Source organism: Ascidiella aspersa, chromosome 9 (genome assembly GCF_963924565.1).
Source record: "Ascidiella aspersa chromosome 9, kaAscAspe10.2, whole genome shotgun sequence".
Lineage (NCBI taxonomy): Eukaryota > Metazoa > Chordata > Ascidiacea > Phlebobranchia > Ascidiidae > Ascidiella > Ascidiella aspersa.
In genome coordinates this window covers 22,560,138-22,577,902 of record NC_139455.1, presented here as the reverse complement: position 1 = coordinate 22,577,902, position 17,765 = coordinate 22,560,138, and the positions used below count along the sequence as shown (strand labels likewise).

Genomic DNA, 17,765 nt, shown 5'->3' with positions numbered 1-17,765 from the left:
AGTGTGTTATTTTATATGGTAAAACAAAAAAGGAATTTTTCTTAGGACTCTAAAAAAATATTTTTTTTGTTTAAACTTTCTACTCTAGGCTACCTAATGCCGACCGATTTTTTTACAGTTCTAGATATTTTACTTTTGGTAGGAACATCCCTTTTTTGTTGGATTTGTTTAAATACAAGCATATATTTATATTGTAATATTTCTGTTACAGTAAACAACCATGTTGATTTACTGACAGTAAACAACCATGTTGATTATTACTGTTTTTTTTACAGGTGTTTTTTCTGTTTATATTTATTTTATGCGAAACCTGAAAGTGAAGCGACACTGTCAACTTTTCAAGGTTTTATTTTTTGCGAAGTAAGTGGGAGGAAAATGTCTGTAGAGGATCCCTTCTTCGTCGTTCGAGGGTAAGAAAATACTTTTTGTCTAATTTAAGAAAATGTTTATTTTGTCATCAAGCTGTATGTAATGGTTTTAGAGTTCGACCACAGAACAAACAAAATTTGCTTCTTACCAGCGGGCAGCTGCTGCACTGCGAGCAAATTGAAAAAAAATTGCTATAAAAAACATACATTTTTTTTATTTTTCTAATCGTCTTGGCTCATTGACTCCACAGTACTTTCAAGATATGCATTATGCAACTATGAAGCCTATGTAGTGAAAATCTGCCATCAAGAGAAATAGTGGTATACTCAAAAAATTGCTTTGCTCGCCAGTTGCTTCCCAACGTTTTAAAATGTCTTTAGGTGCACTTTAAAGTAAAAAAGGTTAACTAATACTCGTATAATGGCTGATATAAATTGTTTGCAAAGATGTACCTTGACAAACTACCTTCATTTTGGACAGTAGGATCAATTAATTGGTAAAGGTTGTTGTACTTGCAATACAGGAAACTTAGCCTGTGTGTTATATCTGTAATATGTAAAGGGTAGACCGTTTAGAAGTTAAACCAAAGAAAAGTAACTTGCTTTTAATAATATCGCTATCTACTTCATTTCTCATTGAAATATTTCCATTTGCCAATTTAATTTAGAAATTATTTTAATGTTCAAACCTCCCTTATGCACAAGACTAAAATTCTTGCCATACTGATACACAGAGAAGTTGAAAGATCCGTCAATACGTGTCGAGAGCTTCACAAGCGATGGAAATATATGCTGGAAGACAGCTCAGCGCTGAAGCGTGACGACTATGACAGAGTCAGCAACGAACTTCGCAACAGTCTGAGAAGCATTGAATGGGACCTTGAAGATTTGGACGAAACAATAGATATCCTTTGTGGTTGACTTTTGTGGTTGTTACTTCGTTATTAAGGCAGCCATTTTTATTTTTTAAAATGGCCTTGCTTGTGTATTTTTTTAACATTGAGCAAAAGTTTTAGGAAATCCCACTTTCTTTACGTCTGTTAATTCTCGCAACAATTTGCTTATAATTACTTCAGGGCTAATTACACTTTTCAGACATGTTCATTGGACACCAAAAATAACCTCGTTTTATTCCATTTGTGGTGTACAATTAGACAAATTACCGCCAATCACTGGTTATTAACTTTTTCTGTTGCTAAGCCTTCTACATTAGTGCAGTCCTGTAAGACCCAGCCAAGGGTGAAATTAGCATTCGCTCAGTGGTCATTACAACCTCAAGGCGTGGAGCAACTGACAAATTGCCACCTTCACTTAAGAGCGTTTTTCCGAGGCATATCATTGGCTGCAATTTAGTTCTGCCAGGGAAACGCCTACTGAACACTTCCATCATGACTTTGACTGCAAATGTAAATCTAACTTTTTAATGAAAATAGATTAATTTGAAATTAACTCATTTTTTTTGCGCAAAACCAACAAGTTAAATTAAATACAATGTCACCTGCAAAATTATAATTAATTTTTAAACTGGAAAAGCAAAGTTAGACTGATTTATTTTATTGATATATAATTCTTCTGGTGTATTATACCTGACATCACATAATTATTATGATGTTCTCTTGTTTTACATTACATATAACATATTATTTTATAACCCTAAATTCAAGATTCACAGTCCGGATGCTAAGACTAACTAAAAAAGTGCCTTAGGCTAAGGATGTTTCTTATAAAAATACCACAACATATTATTTAAATAATTATATATTGTAAAATTTTGGGAAAATATGCACTGATCTTAGAGGAATGGTCTGAAACTGCCAATTTGCCAAAAATAACATTATTGCCAATAAGCATTTTTAACAACTTTCCTTAACCGAATTTCTCACGCATTGTTGAGTCGAATCCCCACAAATTTCGCATCACAAGGCCGGAGCTGGAAACGCGAAAGGACTTTATTCGAGCGACAAGAAATTCCATTCAAGAAATGAAAAATGAACTCAATGACCCCAGCGTCAAAGCCAAAGCTGATAGCATCCTCAGAAAGGTTGGAGAAAATCACTTGTTTTTTATTTTAATTTGCTCATACAGGTTTCTTTCAATAGATAATCTTTGTCTGTTTTGAACTGTCATAGATCGCAAAACTAGATATACAGGTTAAACTAAACCATGATAGTAGAAAAACTGGTGTTGTGATTTTGGGTGATTGGTTTAATAAAGTTGTACCATGATTTAAGAAAGTTGTACCAGAATCTTTATGATAAATCCCAGTTGTCGTGACTTTTAGTTAAAAAGACTTTTGTAACAAAATACTGGTTAGAGCAAAGTTTAAAAATGCTAACTGTAAAATATTTTTTATTTGCATTGTGTTAACACGTTTTGCTCCTAACCTGTGAAATACAATGCTTAGAGAGTCACTGAGCCTTCTAATTGATTACGATCTTGAGCGATTAGGTTGAAGCGAAGTTCATATCCTGGTCCATGTACTAAAGCAGAACCGGTAGTGATAACAGCATGAAAATAAATGAAGTTTAACTGGTGACTGTTAACTTGCGAGAATTAAACTCATTTCTATTTTTGTCTTTATTCTCAAATAAAATTTGTTTCAACAAAATCGTTGAAAATATACTTTATTTGTTTAACTCTTTTTCTGTTTTGCTTTTTCTAGAGTTTGTTGCAAAATGGTATGAACCACAATCAAAACGGCTATGATAGGTATTCAAAGCTTAAGATGTCTATGGAGACCGAAAACACAGCATTTATCGAGGATCAATCCATGAAACAACAGGTTAGGCTGAAAACTATATAATTTTGCTTTTTATGTAGCATTAGTCATATTATCTTCTACTAAAGCAGGGGTTCTTAACTGGGGTCCATGACCCCTTGGGGGTACATGAACCAGTTTTAGGGGGTCCATGGAGGCCTAAATTAACTATTAGTGTATATTCAAGAAATCTATTTTTCAAAGAAAAGAGTAAGCTATAGAAAAATAAAACGTTTTTGCACTGAATATATACTTGGACTTTATTTCATTTCACATTTTTTGGACCGAAAACAGCAAATTTCTGAAGTCTGTTTGTATTATGACTTCATCACTAAAAAATTTTTGCCTTCGCTGGTCCGTGCAAAGCAAAAACTTTTTTATGGGTCCACGGTAAAAAAAGTTTAAGAACCCCTGTACTAGAGATTGGTTTCTGTGTTTCTCCAAAGATTTCTAAACACTAGGTTTGCTTGTATTTGGTTGCACATTCTAAAAGATAAAATTAAAAAATATTTCATTTTTTTATAGGTTCAAAAAAAAAGTTCTTATTACTAAGTATAATATTGTGGCCAGTAGACACAGCCATGGGAATGTTGTTCCAATTATGATCACAGAATTCCACTTAATGGTCAATAGGAGGCCCTTACAAACGCCAATCAATAGTTGGCCAACCATAACAGAACATTGTGCCATACAGTTCAAAGTCTGTACTGTTGCTATAGGGCAAGTTGGTTAACCTTAAGTCTGTCCTGTTGCTGCAGTTCAGATTGATCAGACCAGCCTTAAACTGATATCTAATGATGTGGTTATAAGTTAACTTAATATAGAACAAATCCTAAAGTTGCATTTATTTTCCATAACACACAACATAGAGTTGTAGTTCAACTACAACCCAATAGGTAAACTCTAATTTTGTATTTTTGAATCACAAGGCTAGTTGGTGATGTGTGTTTTTACAACAACCAAGTATTTATTTTTAACCCATTTCCTTAACTGATTTCCGTTGTAGTAATATATCATAATGCGACTAAAAACAGCAGAGCTCAAAATGCACTCTTTAACTGTAAATGTTCTGATATTTATGCTATGTAAATAAAGATTAATTGTTTTAGATATGATTTGTTAAGAATATACAGATAGCATTAGGCTTCCTAAACATACAAACATTGTTTAAAAAAAACACAGTACTGTTGAATGTACCAGCTGAAATTGCACTCTGTTTTAGTTACTTGAACTTACAACAACTAACAATAAATATTGCTTCCACTTGATCGGTAGAAATTCACCAAAGTACACTTATTTATGTGGGTAGAGCTGTATACTTTGGGCCTACATAAAGTGGTTTGGTTGAGCAAGTAGAACACCAATTATACTTGTGTTGTAATTAACCTACTTCCAACACTAAACAAGTTGCTGTAATTACATTGAATTATGTTGACAGTGTATGCTAGCAATAATACTGTTTGACTTTCCCAAACTTTGCCCTTATGGTCTGCTGTGTCCTTCAAACAAATATTTACCTAGGCAGTGCTTATTTAAACAGTGTTTAAAGTACTGGTGATATTTATGTGGGATAATATTATTATTATCACAATTAATGTCACTTGTCTCCGAAATTAGGATTTGTTAAAATCAAGTTTTTGAAATTTCAGGGATTCGTTTATTTAAATCCATTTCTCTCTGCTAGGCAAATTGGTCAATTATTACCTAAGAAAATCAGAATTTTCGGAGAATATCTGATTTGCATCACAGATGTTATTAATACCACCAAGGTCACGGAAATATATACCATCGTTCAATCTCTATGAATAATGCATTTCCGTCTTGCGTCAGACACCAAACTAAAATTAGTCTATACGTCATGCTGAGATTAGCAACTTTCGAAGGACATTTTCGGTATGGTCAATATATTCCAACAAAGCACTAACATTACATGATGTCGCTAATATGCTCAGCCTTTAGTTCCTGCTTTCAGGCAACTATCACGACACGATTTTTTACGAGTGTGACTAATTGTCAATTCAACATTGACAGAGGCATTTATAACTTTGTCCAAGCGGCCGAAAGTGTGCAACTCATGTTTTTGGAAAGTGGCTTAAGCAATGTTAAGTAGGTCACAAAAAACAAATGTCCTCCAATGACCTTTTCTATCCAGCTGTGAGTATTGGTCTATTGATTTTTTCCCAATGAATGAGAGTACCTGTCATGATCAAACCTGTGATTCATAGCTTTCTACAGGGCTTTTTAATCCTGATTTAATTTTTAGGCTCACCTGCTGTTATGCTTCGCTTGTGAGATGCAAAGGAGCAGGTGCAAATATTTTGTAAAATTAAAAATGGATTATTTTGATTTGTTGTTCAACTAAGAAGCATAATGGAAGGGGGCTGTAGTTGGACATAGAATGAATATCAAAGCCCATATAATATGCTACCTACTTATGTATTGGTGTGATAGTCTTTTCAACTATGTTGTAGAGAAACATGTAAAACTACCAGTGTAATATGTTGTCCAGTTTTTTATGAATATAATTGCTGTTATCTCCACATCTATATATATTTTTAACATGTTCAAATATCGCTCTCATTGCAAATATATTTAATTAAGATCAAATCTGATGATTATTACAACTGTTCTGTTATTGGCAAAACAACCTTTAGCCTAATCTCTGAACACACATTAATCAGATTGTTTCCTAGACTTAATCCCTGATATTTAATTATAGATTGATAAGATTTGCTGCCATTTGTCTGGGTTTTGAATATTACATCTTAGCAAATTAAAGCCATTGTTCATCAATATTCACAACGTACAAACAACACTGCTGTGTACATTGTTATGACTATCTACCTAACTATAAATGACCATGATGCCAGTATATAAATGAAATGAATAGGAATCTTTGTATTTTGAAAATCTTGGTAGCTGTACATCAATTGTTGAAATCAGTTTTCACCATTAAAAGGGCTGGTCTTTAATTAAAACTTCCATTCAAAACTAAAATTTGCACAAAATATCAGTCGGCTGTCTACAAATTTTTCATCCCACCAAATTGTTCTTCTAATATTTAATTGTTAGCGATTTATGCAATAACTGACCTCCAGTTTTTGTTGTTGTTACATAAATTGTAAAACATCCAATCATCTATGTCTTAACAACGAATAGTTTTTGTGCAAAGTAATCGCCAGTCTGGTGCTTGGATGTTTATCTAGTACAACCATGATTAATATCATATCTACTACTAGTATTTATCCTTTTTTTTCAAACAATGTTTTAGTTTAAGTTGTCCTGACATGTTTTGTGTTATGTGCGCTTATTGGCTGTTCCCTTATTACTTACTTTCGTTATTACTTGCTAATGCAAGTATGTCAATCAATTAATCAATAGTTGCAATTTAGTTTTGCTGCTAAATGTTTCTCAGTAGGCCCAGTAATTGTAACAGTATTTTGTTCCATTATTGCCTTTTTTGGCTTAGTGAAGCAGGCATAGAAGGATGATACTTTTAAGACATAACTAATTATAATTGAATTACGTTTCTCGGTTGAATTAAGTTAGCTACAATTGTTATTCCTGTTTGCTTGGCTACCAAGTTTGGCAAGGGTTCTTAAAGGGGGTCTATGAAGGCCTAGTTGAAGTATAGGTGTATATTTAAAAGATGCATTAAAAAAGGTTAAGAACCCCTAAGAATTTCAGTCAAAACTGTCATGTTTCTTGCTTTACATTATAAAAAAGGTGTATTTTTTGTTCAATACAAAAATCCAGAAAATTTTAAAGTATAGTGAGTAGTGACAGACGACTGTTCAAGGATAAAAAAATGTTTAATTATTTATTATTGTTTTTCTAATTTTCCTTTACTTTATTTGCAGTTGATAATGGAACAGCAAGATGACCAGCTGGACCTTGTATCTGACAGTGTTGGAATACTAAAGAACATGTCAAAGTAAGTGTATCTATTTTACATGCTTATTTATATAAAAGTATCACAAACTTTAAGGACAATTTATCTCTCTTTACATCTTATAAAACAGTGGTTCCCAAAGTATGGGTCCCCCGCCATAACAATTATAACAATTTAAACCATCCCCCAAAAAACTGTTTGGTTACGTAATATTTTATTAAACTTAATTTAAACTTTGGAGCATAATTGTTGGAGATTGTAGTAAGACGTTATAAGAATATCAAAGCTCATACAGAAGTAGGTATCAGTTTGGACGTTTCGAATAACTCTTGAAAATGAATAAGAGTTATTCGAAACGTTCAAAATGCTACCTACTTCTGTATGGGCTTTGATATTCTTATTACGTCTTAATTTAAACTGTAACTAACTTATTATATGCCAGTGGTGCATGTATTGGGCCGCGAGATGTTCAGAACAAAAAGGTTTGGGAACCACTGTTATAAAAATAACTGACTTCGATTACCACACAAAAAAGTCTCAAAGAATATTTGCTCACAAATTTTGTTTTAGTTTCATTTCATTGCGCTTGGAGTTGAAACGAGCACAATGAGTAAATATAAAATGGTAAAACATATCAAAAAAATTTGGACTTAATTTAAGCATAAAAGCAATTGTTGTGTATGTGTTATTTAGTTCAAGCATTACTTATCTGAAAACAAATAGAGTCGCCTGTAAATGCTGATTTCAGTTTAATTAAATTGGGGGTCGGGTAATAAAAAGGTTGGACCCACTGCCATAGATGACCAGATTCCAATGTAGCTTTAGCAACTGGTATTCAGTAAACTCCCAGCCATTGTAACCAGCGACAAATGTAAATAGTTACGAAACCATTGACGGCACTTAACCAAAACGTGCAACAATACAACACATTCGGCGTCCAGCCCAAGTCAAACCCGACACTCAATTGTCCAGATACAATCAAAACACAGAACGTGGGGACGGTCCTCGTCCCCCTAACCCACCAAATGCACGCTTAACCACATATAAAGAAAAAAACGCCATCGGCTATAGGCAAAGTGACAGCATAAGTACTAGACAAAGCCGGTCACATCATGAGCGTGTCGTTTTGCTGGCAACGCGTTAATGTTTCACCGTCGAGTCTTCTATGTTTCCTCTACCCCTGGTCATAAATAACGCCCGGGCGCTTTTGTCATCCTACTGCTAAAAGCATGACTCTACCACCATGGGCTGTTGCTAAATTTCGAACTATCTTCGGAGAATGACCGATCGTTCTTTTTTGAGGTTCTGCGAAACTGATCTTTGTGTTACGGCGTCGTGCTTCTTTCTAAGTGAAAAGTAAAGTTATAGCAGATGGAGCTTTTTGTCATTAATTTCAATTAACCGTTTTTGGCTTATTCTAAAACTCGTCAAAAAAGCGTTTAAAGTTTGATTTTGTGTATTTATAACGACAAATCGTACCTGGAAAATCCAATGTTCAATTTTCTATAAATCTTGCAGATTTAAAGTGTTTTAAAGCGGTGTTTTTTAACCTTTTTCGCGGCTACCTAAAAGCTATAAGCGTGTGTATAACAACGAAGCTTTAGCGACCAAATTCTCTCCACTGAACTGAACTTTTGTTTACAAACACTGAACTTTTGTTTACAAATATAACTTGACGTTAGCATAAATCAGCTCGAAATGCATTATTATGAGTCATTTCTTCGTTTTGATTCCGCAGTTTTCTTAAAAAATTGATAAATCGTGCTCAAAGCCAACCTAGTAGATAAACCTAACTTTTCAAAATTACTGCTGTCGGCGACCCAACCCTACTAACGGCCACCCAATTTTGGGTCGCGAGCCGTAGGTTTAAAAAGCTTGGTTTAAGCATTAATTTTGTTTAGTAGTCTATAAACTGTAGCATTGATAATCATTTGCGAAGTCAAAAAGGTCGAGTTGATCGACATAATCTGAATTAAGACGTTTCGATACGAGCTTGTATCATCTTTCAAATAATGTCATCAAATTTTGCATTTTGCGCACTGATAAATTATTATGGGACTGTAAAAAAACAACACTTATCTACCAAAACGTCCCCTCAAAGTAATTTAGCGAGTAAAATGTATATTTTCAACCGTATTTATCAAGTTGAAAACACAAATTGGACAAAAAGACATTTAAGAAAAAACAAGAGTTGTAAAAAAGGGCTTACTGCTGTCTTCATTTAAAAACACGGCATGTGAAAAAAATAACTAGCCCCAACACTTTAAATTGCTTTTTTTCTTAAGTTGTTTATCACTTTAAAAAATCATGCACACGCCCATTTAAAGGCGCGCCAAAACATGTTGTGTTCCGGAATCGATAACAATCGCGCGATTATTCGACGACAGCCGATAACAATCGCCCACCGCTTTTGTGACGTCACACGGGAACACAACTTGTGGGCGGGAGGTTGTTAAAGTGCGAACTTTGACCTGTGCGTTAACACCGACACCGCAATACCCGGTGTTGTGTCGTTTAGGGTCGTTAGAATTGTAACAATAAACACATAAATCGAAGTAGACGTTTGCCAGGTTATTGTAAACCTGCTAATTGCGTTTTTTGAAAGTGTACAGCCTAAAACGGATGTAATTAGACATTAGGTAAAGCTAATTACTGTAGGGTTGCAAATGTGCAACATTGTGCTTTGAAAGTGTAAAAAAAGCGGTGACATCAAATTTGGTTGAACTAATTAATGTAGGATTCAAATGTAAAACCGGCTGAGGAGTGTTTACGATAAAACAGACACGACTACACAATAAGTTTAACAAACCATTCTTAAGCTTCGAACGTGAACTGATGATTAAACGGATATGATTAACGGGTTAAAACTAAACGTTCTCGGGAATTGAAAGTGTATGGAAAACGGATGTGACCTAATATGTAGGCAAAACTAGTCATTGTAATATTGCGAATTTTTAACGTTAGGCTTCAAAAAATAGAAAAGTTAAAACGATTGTGACATATATTAGGTTTACACATCTGTGACGCGAAAATTAACATTGAGCATTAAACTTGTGCCAAACAATTGTTGTATTGCTAACTTGAAACAGTTGGCTCTCCAATTTATTAAAGGTTAGCACGGAACGGCTTTAAACTGCAATTTATAAAAAAATTTCATGTGGTAAAGTTACACTATACTGTGATAAAAGTCTAATATTTTTAGGATTGCAAACGTAAAAGTTGTTTGCGTATAATTGGCTGTTAAATTACAATTAGCAAGCCTTTTTTTTGTAGGTGTCAACCACATATTTTTAATTCAAACGTGTTTGGTTGATTTTAATAAATGTAGATCTACAGTCATAACGATTCGCACCCTTCTCGCAAGGATATGTTTATTTATAGAAGGGCCGATTAGGCTTATACGCGCGACAGCGTAATTTTGCACTTAAATTTACAAGCACAGACGTTTTGGGCACTATCCATTAGTTAATTATCTTACGTAACTGGTTTTACCACACAAGAAACGAGGTTTACACTGCTCTGACGATAAGGGTTAATTATATATAAATTTTGAACAAAGTCGTTTCAAAGAAGGGGGAATATTCTTCTAAGAAACGAGTAGCAATAGTGTTTTTAAGAAATCATAAATCAAGTAAGTTTTATTTAATATACTTTTGGTTGCTTTAGATTAAAAAAAAGCAAATACCGAATCGAGATTCGGGGGCCACATGAGAAACAGTAAATGGATAAAAGGGGGTCTGAAATCCACCTAATATAAATCGTGACTTCTTGTAAAGAATGCTATAAATATTTTGTTGACAAGCTGGTTAATTGGTAGTAGTACGCATAAGTGAGGATGCCGTGCAAATGTTACAATAAAATATTCTAAAATTAATAAAAAAACGCTGTTTTTATTTAATATATGTTTTTTACCCGTTTCGTCAGTAAATTTGGCTTAGCCAGGCCACAGCACACTGCATTTTTTTCCCAAAGCAAAGAAAGAGGAATCAGATTTCCTTATTTTAAGACCACGCTTGTTCGCATAGAACAGGGGTGGCCAACCAGTCAGCGATCACAAAAAAATTTTAGTAGTTCCGTAGTTTTTCCTTCCCAAGCGTGTCCTGAAAATGCAATCCACGCCCACAATATCCAGCGCCATTGCATAACAACTAACGACGAACTAGCCCGTCATTCTTACACCTTTATAGTAAAATGCGACACCGCCAACTTAATCCGACGCCGTCGGCTGCACGTTTTGCATTAGCGCGTGCGTCACAAACGGGTCGCTTGTTTTGCCATTGTGTGACGTCACAATTCACCGCGAGCGTCTCTCGTCTTTGCAGGTCGATCGGCAACGAGCTGGAGAGCCAGGTGGTGATGCTGGACGACCTCGGCCACGAAATGGAGAACACACAGAACCGTATGGACACGATACTAAGCAAGATGGCACAAGTCACGCATATGTCGAACGGTGGGTTCAAAGGTTAAGTTCTTGTGGCCGTTAGCGCTGGATTTAAAATTCATTCTCAACTAGCCTTATTCTAAGTTCATAGCTTTTTGACAGGCAAAAATTATGATTTTATGAGGTTAAAAGAGAAACATAATTTATTGAGGGTAATGAGGTAAAATACCTCCATGCAAGTATAAAATTCGTCTTCGGATTTTTTAACTAATGTTTTTCTTTTTTTCAACAATGTTTGCTAGAATTACCTTAAAGAAGTGAATTTTTTAAGGTTTTTTCTTACAAAAAACATTCAAGAAATGCACATGCTTAGGGGTATTCGTGTTTCTCTTTCAACCTTACAAAATCACGACCCTCTTAATCCTATAAATCACGATTTTCACCTGTCAAAAAGTCATGAACACAGAATAAGGCTTGTTCGAGAATGAATTTTAAGGTCACGAACAAGTCACGAACAAGACAATATTACATGTACATAGTTAGGTACGTCTCGGTTTACGCTCATACCATTATTGTGTAAAATTTACAACATTCTAGTTTACTTCATCCGATAAAGATTAGACTAAGTACAGAACTTAGTAAACCGAAAATCAGTTTGTTTGGATGTTATAAAAACTAAAGATAAATATATTTCGCTGTAAAAGCATCTTCAGTATCTTATTCAAATAGACTTCATTCGACCGATTATTTCGTCCCAGAAAAAGCCAATTTCGCAGGTTAAATTTTCTTTAGTAATGTACAGAAGGACGGAAATTGTCTTCAATAGTTTCGGATTCCATTGATACTATCTGTTTCATGGGAATCACACAAATGTGGTTTGTTTAGAAATCGTTTGGCCAACGAGAACAGTAAAGACCAACCAAAGTCAATTGGTTTCCTGATTTTTTTAAAGGCAACAATTGACAACATTTACAAATTTCAAATGGCATTATTAGTTAAATAAATTTAAACCGCAATTAGGGATGTCCGATAATATCGGATCGAGCCGATACCCGATACCAAGTCGCAGTATCGGTACTCGTCCGATATTAGGGTGATATCGGCGCCGATGCGATACTAAATTATTATCGATTTTCAGGCCTAATTTGCGATCCATCTCGGCGATTATATTGTGACAGGTAACCTTTTCAAAAAAAAGGTTAGCAACTGGAGGTAACATCCCAAACAATATTGAATGGAATTCCTTTGACAAATAAATAAGTATCTTAACAAAATTGGCCGTAAAACCCAAAATGCTCTTGTTTTTTTTTTTCAATTTGTATGCCCATTTATTGTCCAGGCTCTTACGGCAATTTAATTTTTATTTAATTTTCTTAACCCACAGATCGCCGACAGTGGTGCGCAATCGGAGTGCTCGGTTCGTCCATGTTCGTCATCTTCCTGCTCTTCTTCGTCGTATGACGTCACCACCGATGACGTCACATTGCCGGACTGGGAAAGCCCCGCGACGCCCTCCGAGGGTCGCAACCATTCACCCACGATACCCGCCCCGTAAACTGTGGGACTTCCCCGCCTTTTTGGGGTGGAAACGCTGAAATGGGTGAAATCTCAAACCCCGTCCAAAGTGGGGCTCTTTGGGAAATTCCCTTTGCGAGAAGTGGGTGAACGCTTTTTTGTGGGTAGCCTTCTCCTTTTAAATGGGGCTGCACTGAAATTGTAAATGAATTGCCAAAATACGAGTTTTTTCGGAAACGTCGGCGCTTAAGTGCTATAGGACGCCTAAAAAACCTTTAGTCGTCTTGTTGTTCCATCTTCACCACGAGTTAAACTTGCCAAATTGAACCGAACTTGGTATTATTTTGCGTAAAGTGAAACACAGATCAACTCGAGAAACTAAAAATGTAAGACAGCTCAACTTTTGATTTCGCTTTCTTTACAAATTATATAAAATAACCAATTGGATGATTATTCTTTTACAACGAATAAGCGGAAACTAAATACTGTGAAAGACTTTGCGTATGAAAATGAAAAACAAAGCGAGTGTTTTATTTAAACTATTATTAAATCAATTGCAAAACAAAACGTTTGTAGTTAATGCTCTTTTTCTTTGCTTTTATCTTTCTTTTGCAACCTGTTGAACGCGCAACTTCGTTGCAATGTGACTAGTCAATATAATACGGTACAGGAGAGTAGTGAAAAAAGACGACGCGCTTAAGCGAATACCGAGACGAAAATAGTCTTGTGGGATGTTAGCACCTCGAAGACTCGCAATTACTTCGATGTACGTCGCTTGACCCCCACTTGTTAAGCTCCCCCCGTCACAGCCTCCATTTATTCGCGGCGCGCGGTTCAAGTTACGCCTAGAACGGCCGTTTTTGCAGGCCAACTGAAAGCGGCCGGCGCCCTTTTTTCTTGGCCTGAATTCGTGCCCGTTTTCAGGCGGCGTTTAAAACGGCCTTAGCGGCTGTTTTCTTAAGAGTTGGAGTCCGGTGATATTAAGCCATGCATTCATGCCAAATTAGAAACTGTTTTATTGGTGTACTAGCTCCCCTATTCAACTGGGTTTTCCTGATAGCGATTGAAACTAGGCTTTAATTTGACAGTTTAACATTTTAATGGCGACTTTATACACCAGCTTTCGGTCGAAGGCAAGAAATCGAGATTTCAACTAGTCAAACAAAGGAACTTTGATAAAACTCTTTGAGGGTTGAAAAAGGCGCCTTTTTTGAAATTTGTGATACCGAAATATATTACTGTCTTAAAATTTCACGAGATATTTCATTCCGGATCAACCAACAAAACGAGTGTACTCCAAAAACTATAATTTCACAAAAAACACCACAGCTAAACAATCGTATTATCGAGCCGGCCTTTCTCAAAGGCCTATATTTGCAAGATTAAGTTCCCGTTTCCTTTCCAAGCCGCCATTTCCTCTATATGACGTCACAATGGCGAGCTTGTCTGGTCGTGTTCACGCATCACTGCCCACGTTCGACCGGTGCTCAACTCACGAAGCTTTATGTTAGTTGTACTTAAATCGTGTTGGTTGTGAAAGAAATAACAGTCTTTCGGGTTTAATTTATTTTTTGTCGCGTGATAAAAAATTTTTGATCGTTCGGATTTCATTTTATTCCACATCAAACCTTCGACGTTGTTAGTTAAGCGGTAAATTTCGAGCAATTTAAAGCCTTTGCATCTCAAAAATTTATTGTTGGCACATGCAATCAAGACATCAACGAGATATTTTAGCGAAATTTGACAAAAAAACAAATTCTTGACTTTACAACGAAAACGGCAATCAAAAATACTCTCTAAAATTTCAATTTTCTGTCTTTCTGTACTTTATCTTTTTTCGACATCAAAACATCAAAAGTGTTATGATCATTTTTTTCTTCGTTTTACTTTGTTTCAACGTTCTCTGTGACGTAAGCGTAATTGTGAATCATTGTTTGTGACGTATCGTTTTTTTCGATGTTCCGTTCGTGGAAATTGCCCGTAGTCGTTTTTTTTTATTTCGCCCCTAACGCTTCGAAACTCAAATTATAAAAGAGTGGTAAAAACGTTTATCGCAGAAAAATCATAACCTAACGAGTTTTATCGGGATAAGTTCTTTGAATCTTCTAACAAAGTGTATTTCTTTTAAGAAAATATTTTTCTTCGTAAACAACGAACTACTTAAAGCGCAATTTTTCGCGCTGTTTTCAACACCTTAGCATTGCTTTGGTGACTGCGAATGCCACGCCCCTTGCTTTGAATCTGCCACGCCCACAATATTCACAGGTTTCCAAATTTGGCGCACCTTAAAACATCTCTTTTAAGCCTGCTTTGACGTCTAGAACCCAGGCTTTTCCTTTGCTCGCTTGACTGGCTTTGTGTCACGGTCTGTTGGCCCCACACCCTTATGAGGTAAACTTGCGGATGAAAGCGTTTCTAGTGGTGCATGAGGTACTTCCATTTTGTGGCTATGTTATCTGCTTTAAATTTGGTTATTTTGCAAAGCTAAAGCAAGTGCTGGTTTGAAAGATTTTCCTGTTTAAACCGCAATTGGCTTCTACTTATCACACTTTAACATGCTATTTGAACCAATTGGCGAATTTTTCTTCTTTTTTTGTCGTGGCTCCGCTTTTCGCGCTTTTGTTTCCTGTGTTTTTTTGCGCTTTAAAGCACCTTCAAGTTCTCCATAGTGGGTCTGTCGCGTTATTCTTGTTCTTGTGTCGTTTTTTTTTTGTTTTTGATTTCTATGAAATGGTCACGTGCTTTTACCTCGCGCCCCTAATCTCAGCTTCGTAGACCCCGCTATAGTCGCGGTGCTAGTTTTTTTCTTCTTTGTTTGTCCATAGGTTTCGCTCTTTTTCGCGCGCGCTCCGTTTTTATTGCGTTTTAAATGCCGAAAATACATCTTCGAACAACAAACGAGAATCTTGCGCTTTTTTACAGTCGATCTGTAGAAATCGAGAGAGTGTATAATGTGGAATTAATATCAAAATCCACACAGAAGGGAGGGAGAATTTTGTGAACGTTTCAAATAAAATTTAACATTATGGCTGGAGGTTGTAGTTAGATGTGAAAAAACACCATAAGCTTAAACAAAAGTTGGCATTTTGTAAAGGTTTCGAATACATCTTTATTTATCTTAAACAATAAATAAAGATTTATTTAAACCACAACTTGTGGGCGTATAACTTTCATTAAACGTCCAACTACAACCTACGGAGTCCAGCCATTATCTTAAGAATTATTCGAAACGTTCACAAAATGCCACCTACTGTATGGGCGTTGCTGTTCATTCTGCGTCCAACTGGAACCACAAAGCAGGATACTAGGCTGTTTAGTTTCAACAACGTTTATTATTTCTACATTTCGTTTGAAAGAAGTCAATTTTTTTGGTCCGAAAAAACAAACATATTTATAGTGCTACATCTTCCATTTAACAATGCCATACATGTCACGGATTTTTTAGGAGTTTGCTCTTCTTATTTTAGGTGGTTGAATCCGGGCTGCGGAGTCTGAGTCGGTTTATTTTGCTGAAGTCGAAATCGGACTCGAGTAATGCCACGTAAAACTGTCTGAGTCCCGATTCTGACGTGAACGCACGCAATACCAAACATTAAAACTGATAAGATCACAAACTTTAAACTGTAATAGTGGTATATAGCGCGTGGTTGATTATTTTTTCACGCACGTATTGGTGGGGTGGGGTGGATGAATATATGACCACCCTGTGCTGATGTTGCTCTGAATATGTTAAAAATGGAAATCACCTTGACCCTTGCAAGATAAATGTCGACCTTAATTCCTGATCAGTAACAGCAAAATAATCTAGCAAAGCTAGCAATTCAGGTCAGACACATTAACCAGATCTTAAAAGATATATATATATATATATATATATATTTCGCCAACTAAGCCATCGTCAGTATATCTTAATTCAAATGAATGAATGCATTTGGCGAAATATATATATATCTTTTAAGATCTGGTTAATGTGTCTGATCTGAATTGCTAGCTTTGCTAGATTATTTTGCTGTCACCCTGTGCTGATTATGCACCTTATTTTAATTACGTCAAAAGATGAAATACGGACTCTCGACGAAATCTCACATTTGGCCGAAGCTGGACTCGGTTTATATTTTTGTCCGGAGTCAGACACTGGGTATTTTTAACCGACTTTGCAGCCACATATGCATTAAAACTGTAGTACATGTAATACATCTGTGTAAACCTCTCTGCGTAAAGTGTTTTAAAACAACCTCTGCATGTTAACAACGATAACGTTTTGTTGTTAGTTGTATATTTGTGCGTGCACAACGAGTAGAATATCTATATAACCGCTCGTAGTCCGCTAAGGAAGCGTAAGGTCAAGGATGTTGAGGGTGGGCGGATTATATGCTTCAAAAGGTCAAGGAAAATGCGACAAAAGCATGTTAAACCACCGGGCCCGTATAAATGTAAATACGGTTTACCAACAAACAAGGAAATGTTAGCTGGAAACAGTAAAACAGTTAATGATGTTGAAAATGAATAAAGAGTTATTCGAAACGTTCAAAATGATACCTACTTCTGTATGGGCTTTAATATTCTTATTACGTCTTACTACAAGCTGCTCCAAAGTTGTTAAACCGTTTTTTAAAAGCAAAGCAACTAAACGGCTCTTACTTTATCAAAGGAATACAGATTATATGTCTCAAAATAACGCACTGGTAAAATCGGCCCTTTAACCGACTAAGGCATTCAACGTGTTTCAATAAAAGCCAGCACTGTTTATGCTTTAAAATAAAGGTCGTATGTAAGGCCGTCGTAAAAAGCCAACACATCAAGGTCAAGGCAAGCATCTACAATGAAGCGTTTTTGTTGTTGTGTTGTTTT

At 35.7% G+C, this 17,765-nt stretch overlaps 1 protein-coding gene across 1 annotated transcript; it reads left to right on the top strand.

Annotated features, from left to right (window-relative positions):
- The first annotated feature begins 282 nt into the window (after positions 1-282).
- On the top strand, positions 283-15,804 carry LOC146133632 (syntaxin-6-like). Its single transcript, XM_083396842.1, has 7 exons — positions 283-410; positions 1,103-1,272; positions 2,252-2,409; positions 3,031-3,150; positions 6,987-7,060; positions 11,341-11,468; positions 12,784-15,804. The coding sequence occupies exons 1-7, from the start codon at positions 376-378 to the stop codon at positions 12,858-12,860; spliced, it is 762 nt and encodes a 253-aa protein (XP_083252968.1). The 5' UTR covers positions 283-375; the 3' UTR covers positions 12,861-15,804.
- The last annotated feature ends 1,961 nt before the right edge of the window (positions 15,805-17,765 follow it).

What these genes read in the sequence shown, in the direction of transcription:
- LOC146133632 (XM_083396842.1), top strand. Translation starts at nt 376, where the DNA reads ATGTCTGTAGAGGATCCCTTCTTCGTCGTTCGAGG. An exon ending in CTGATAGCATCCTCAGAAAG is followed by an intron (nt 2,410 to 3,030) that starts GTTGGAGAAAAT and finishes TGCTTTTTCTAG; the next exon opens with AGTTTGTTGCAAAATGGTAT. An exon ending in ATCAATCCATGAAACAACAG is followed by an intron (nt 3,151 to 6,986) that starts GTTAGGCTGAAA and finishes CTTTATTTGCAG; the next exon opens with TTGATAATGGAACAGCAAGA.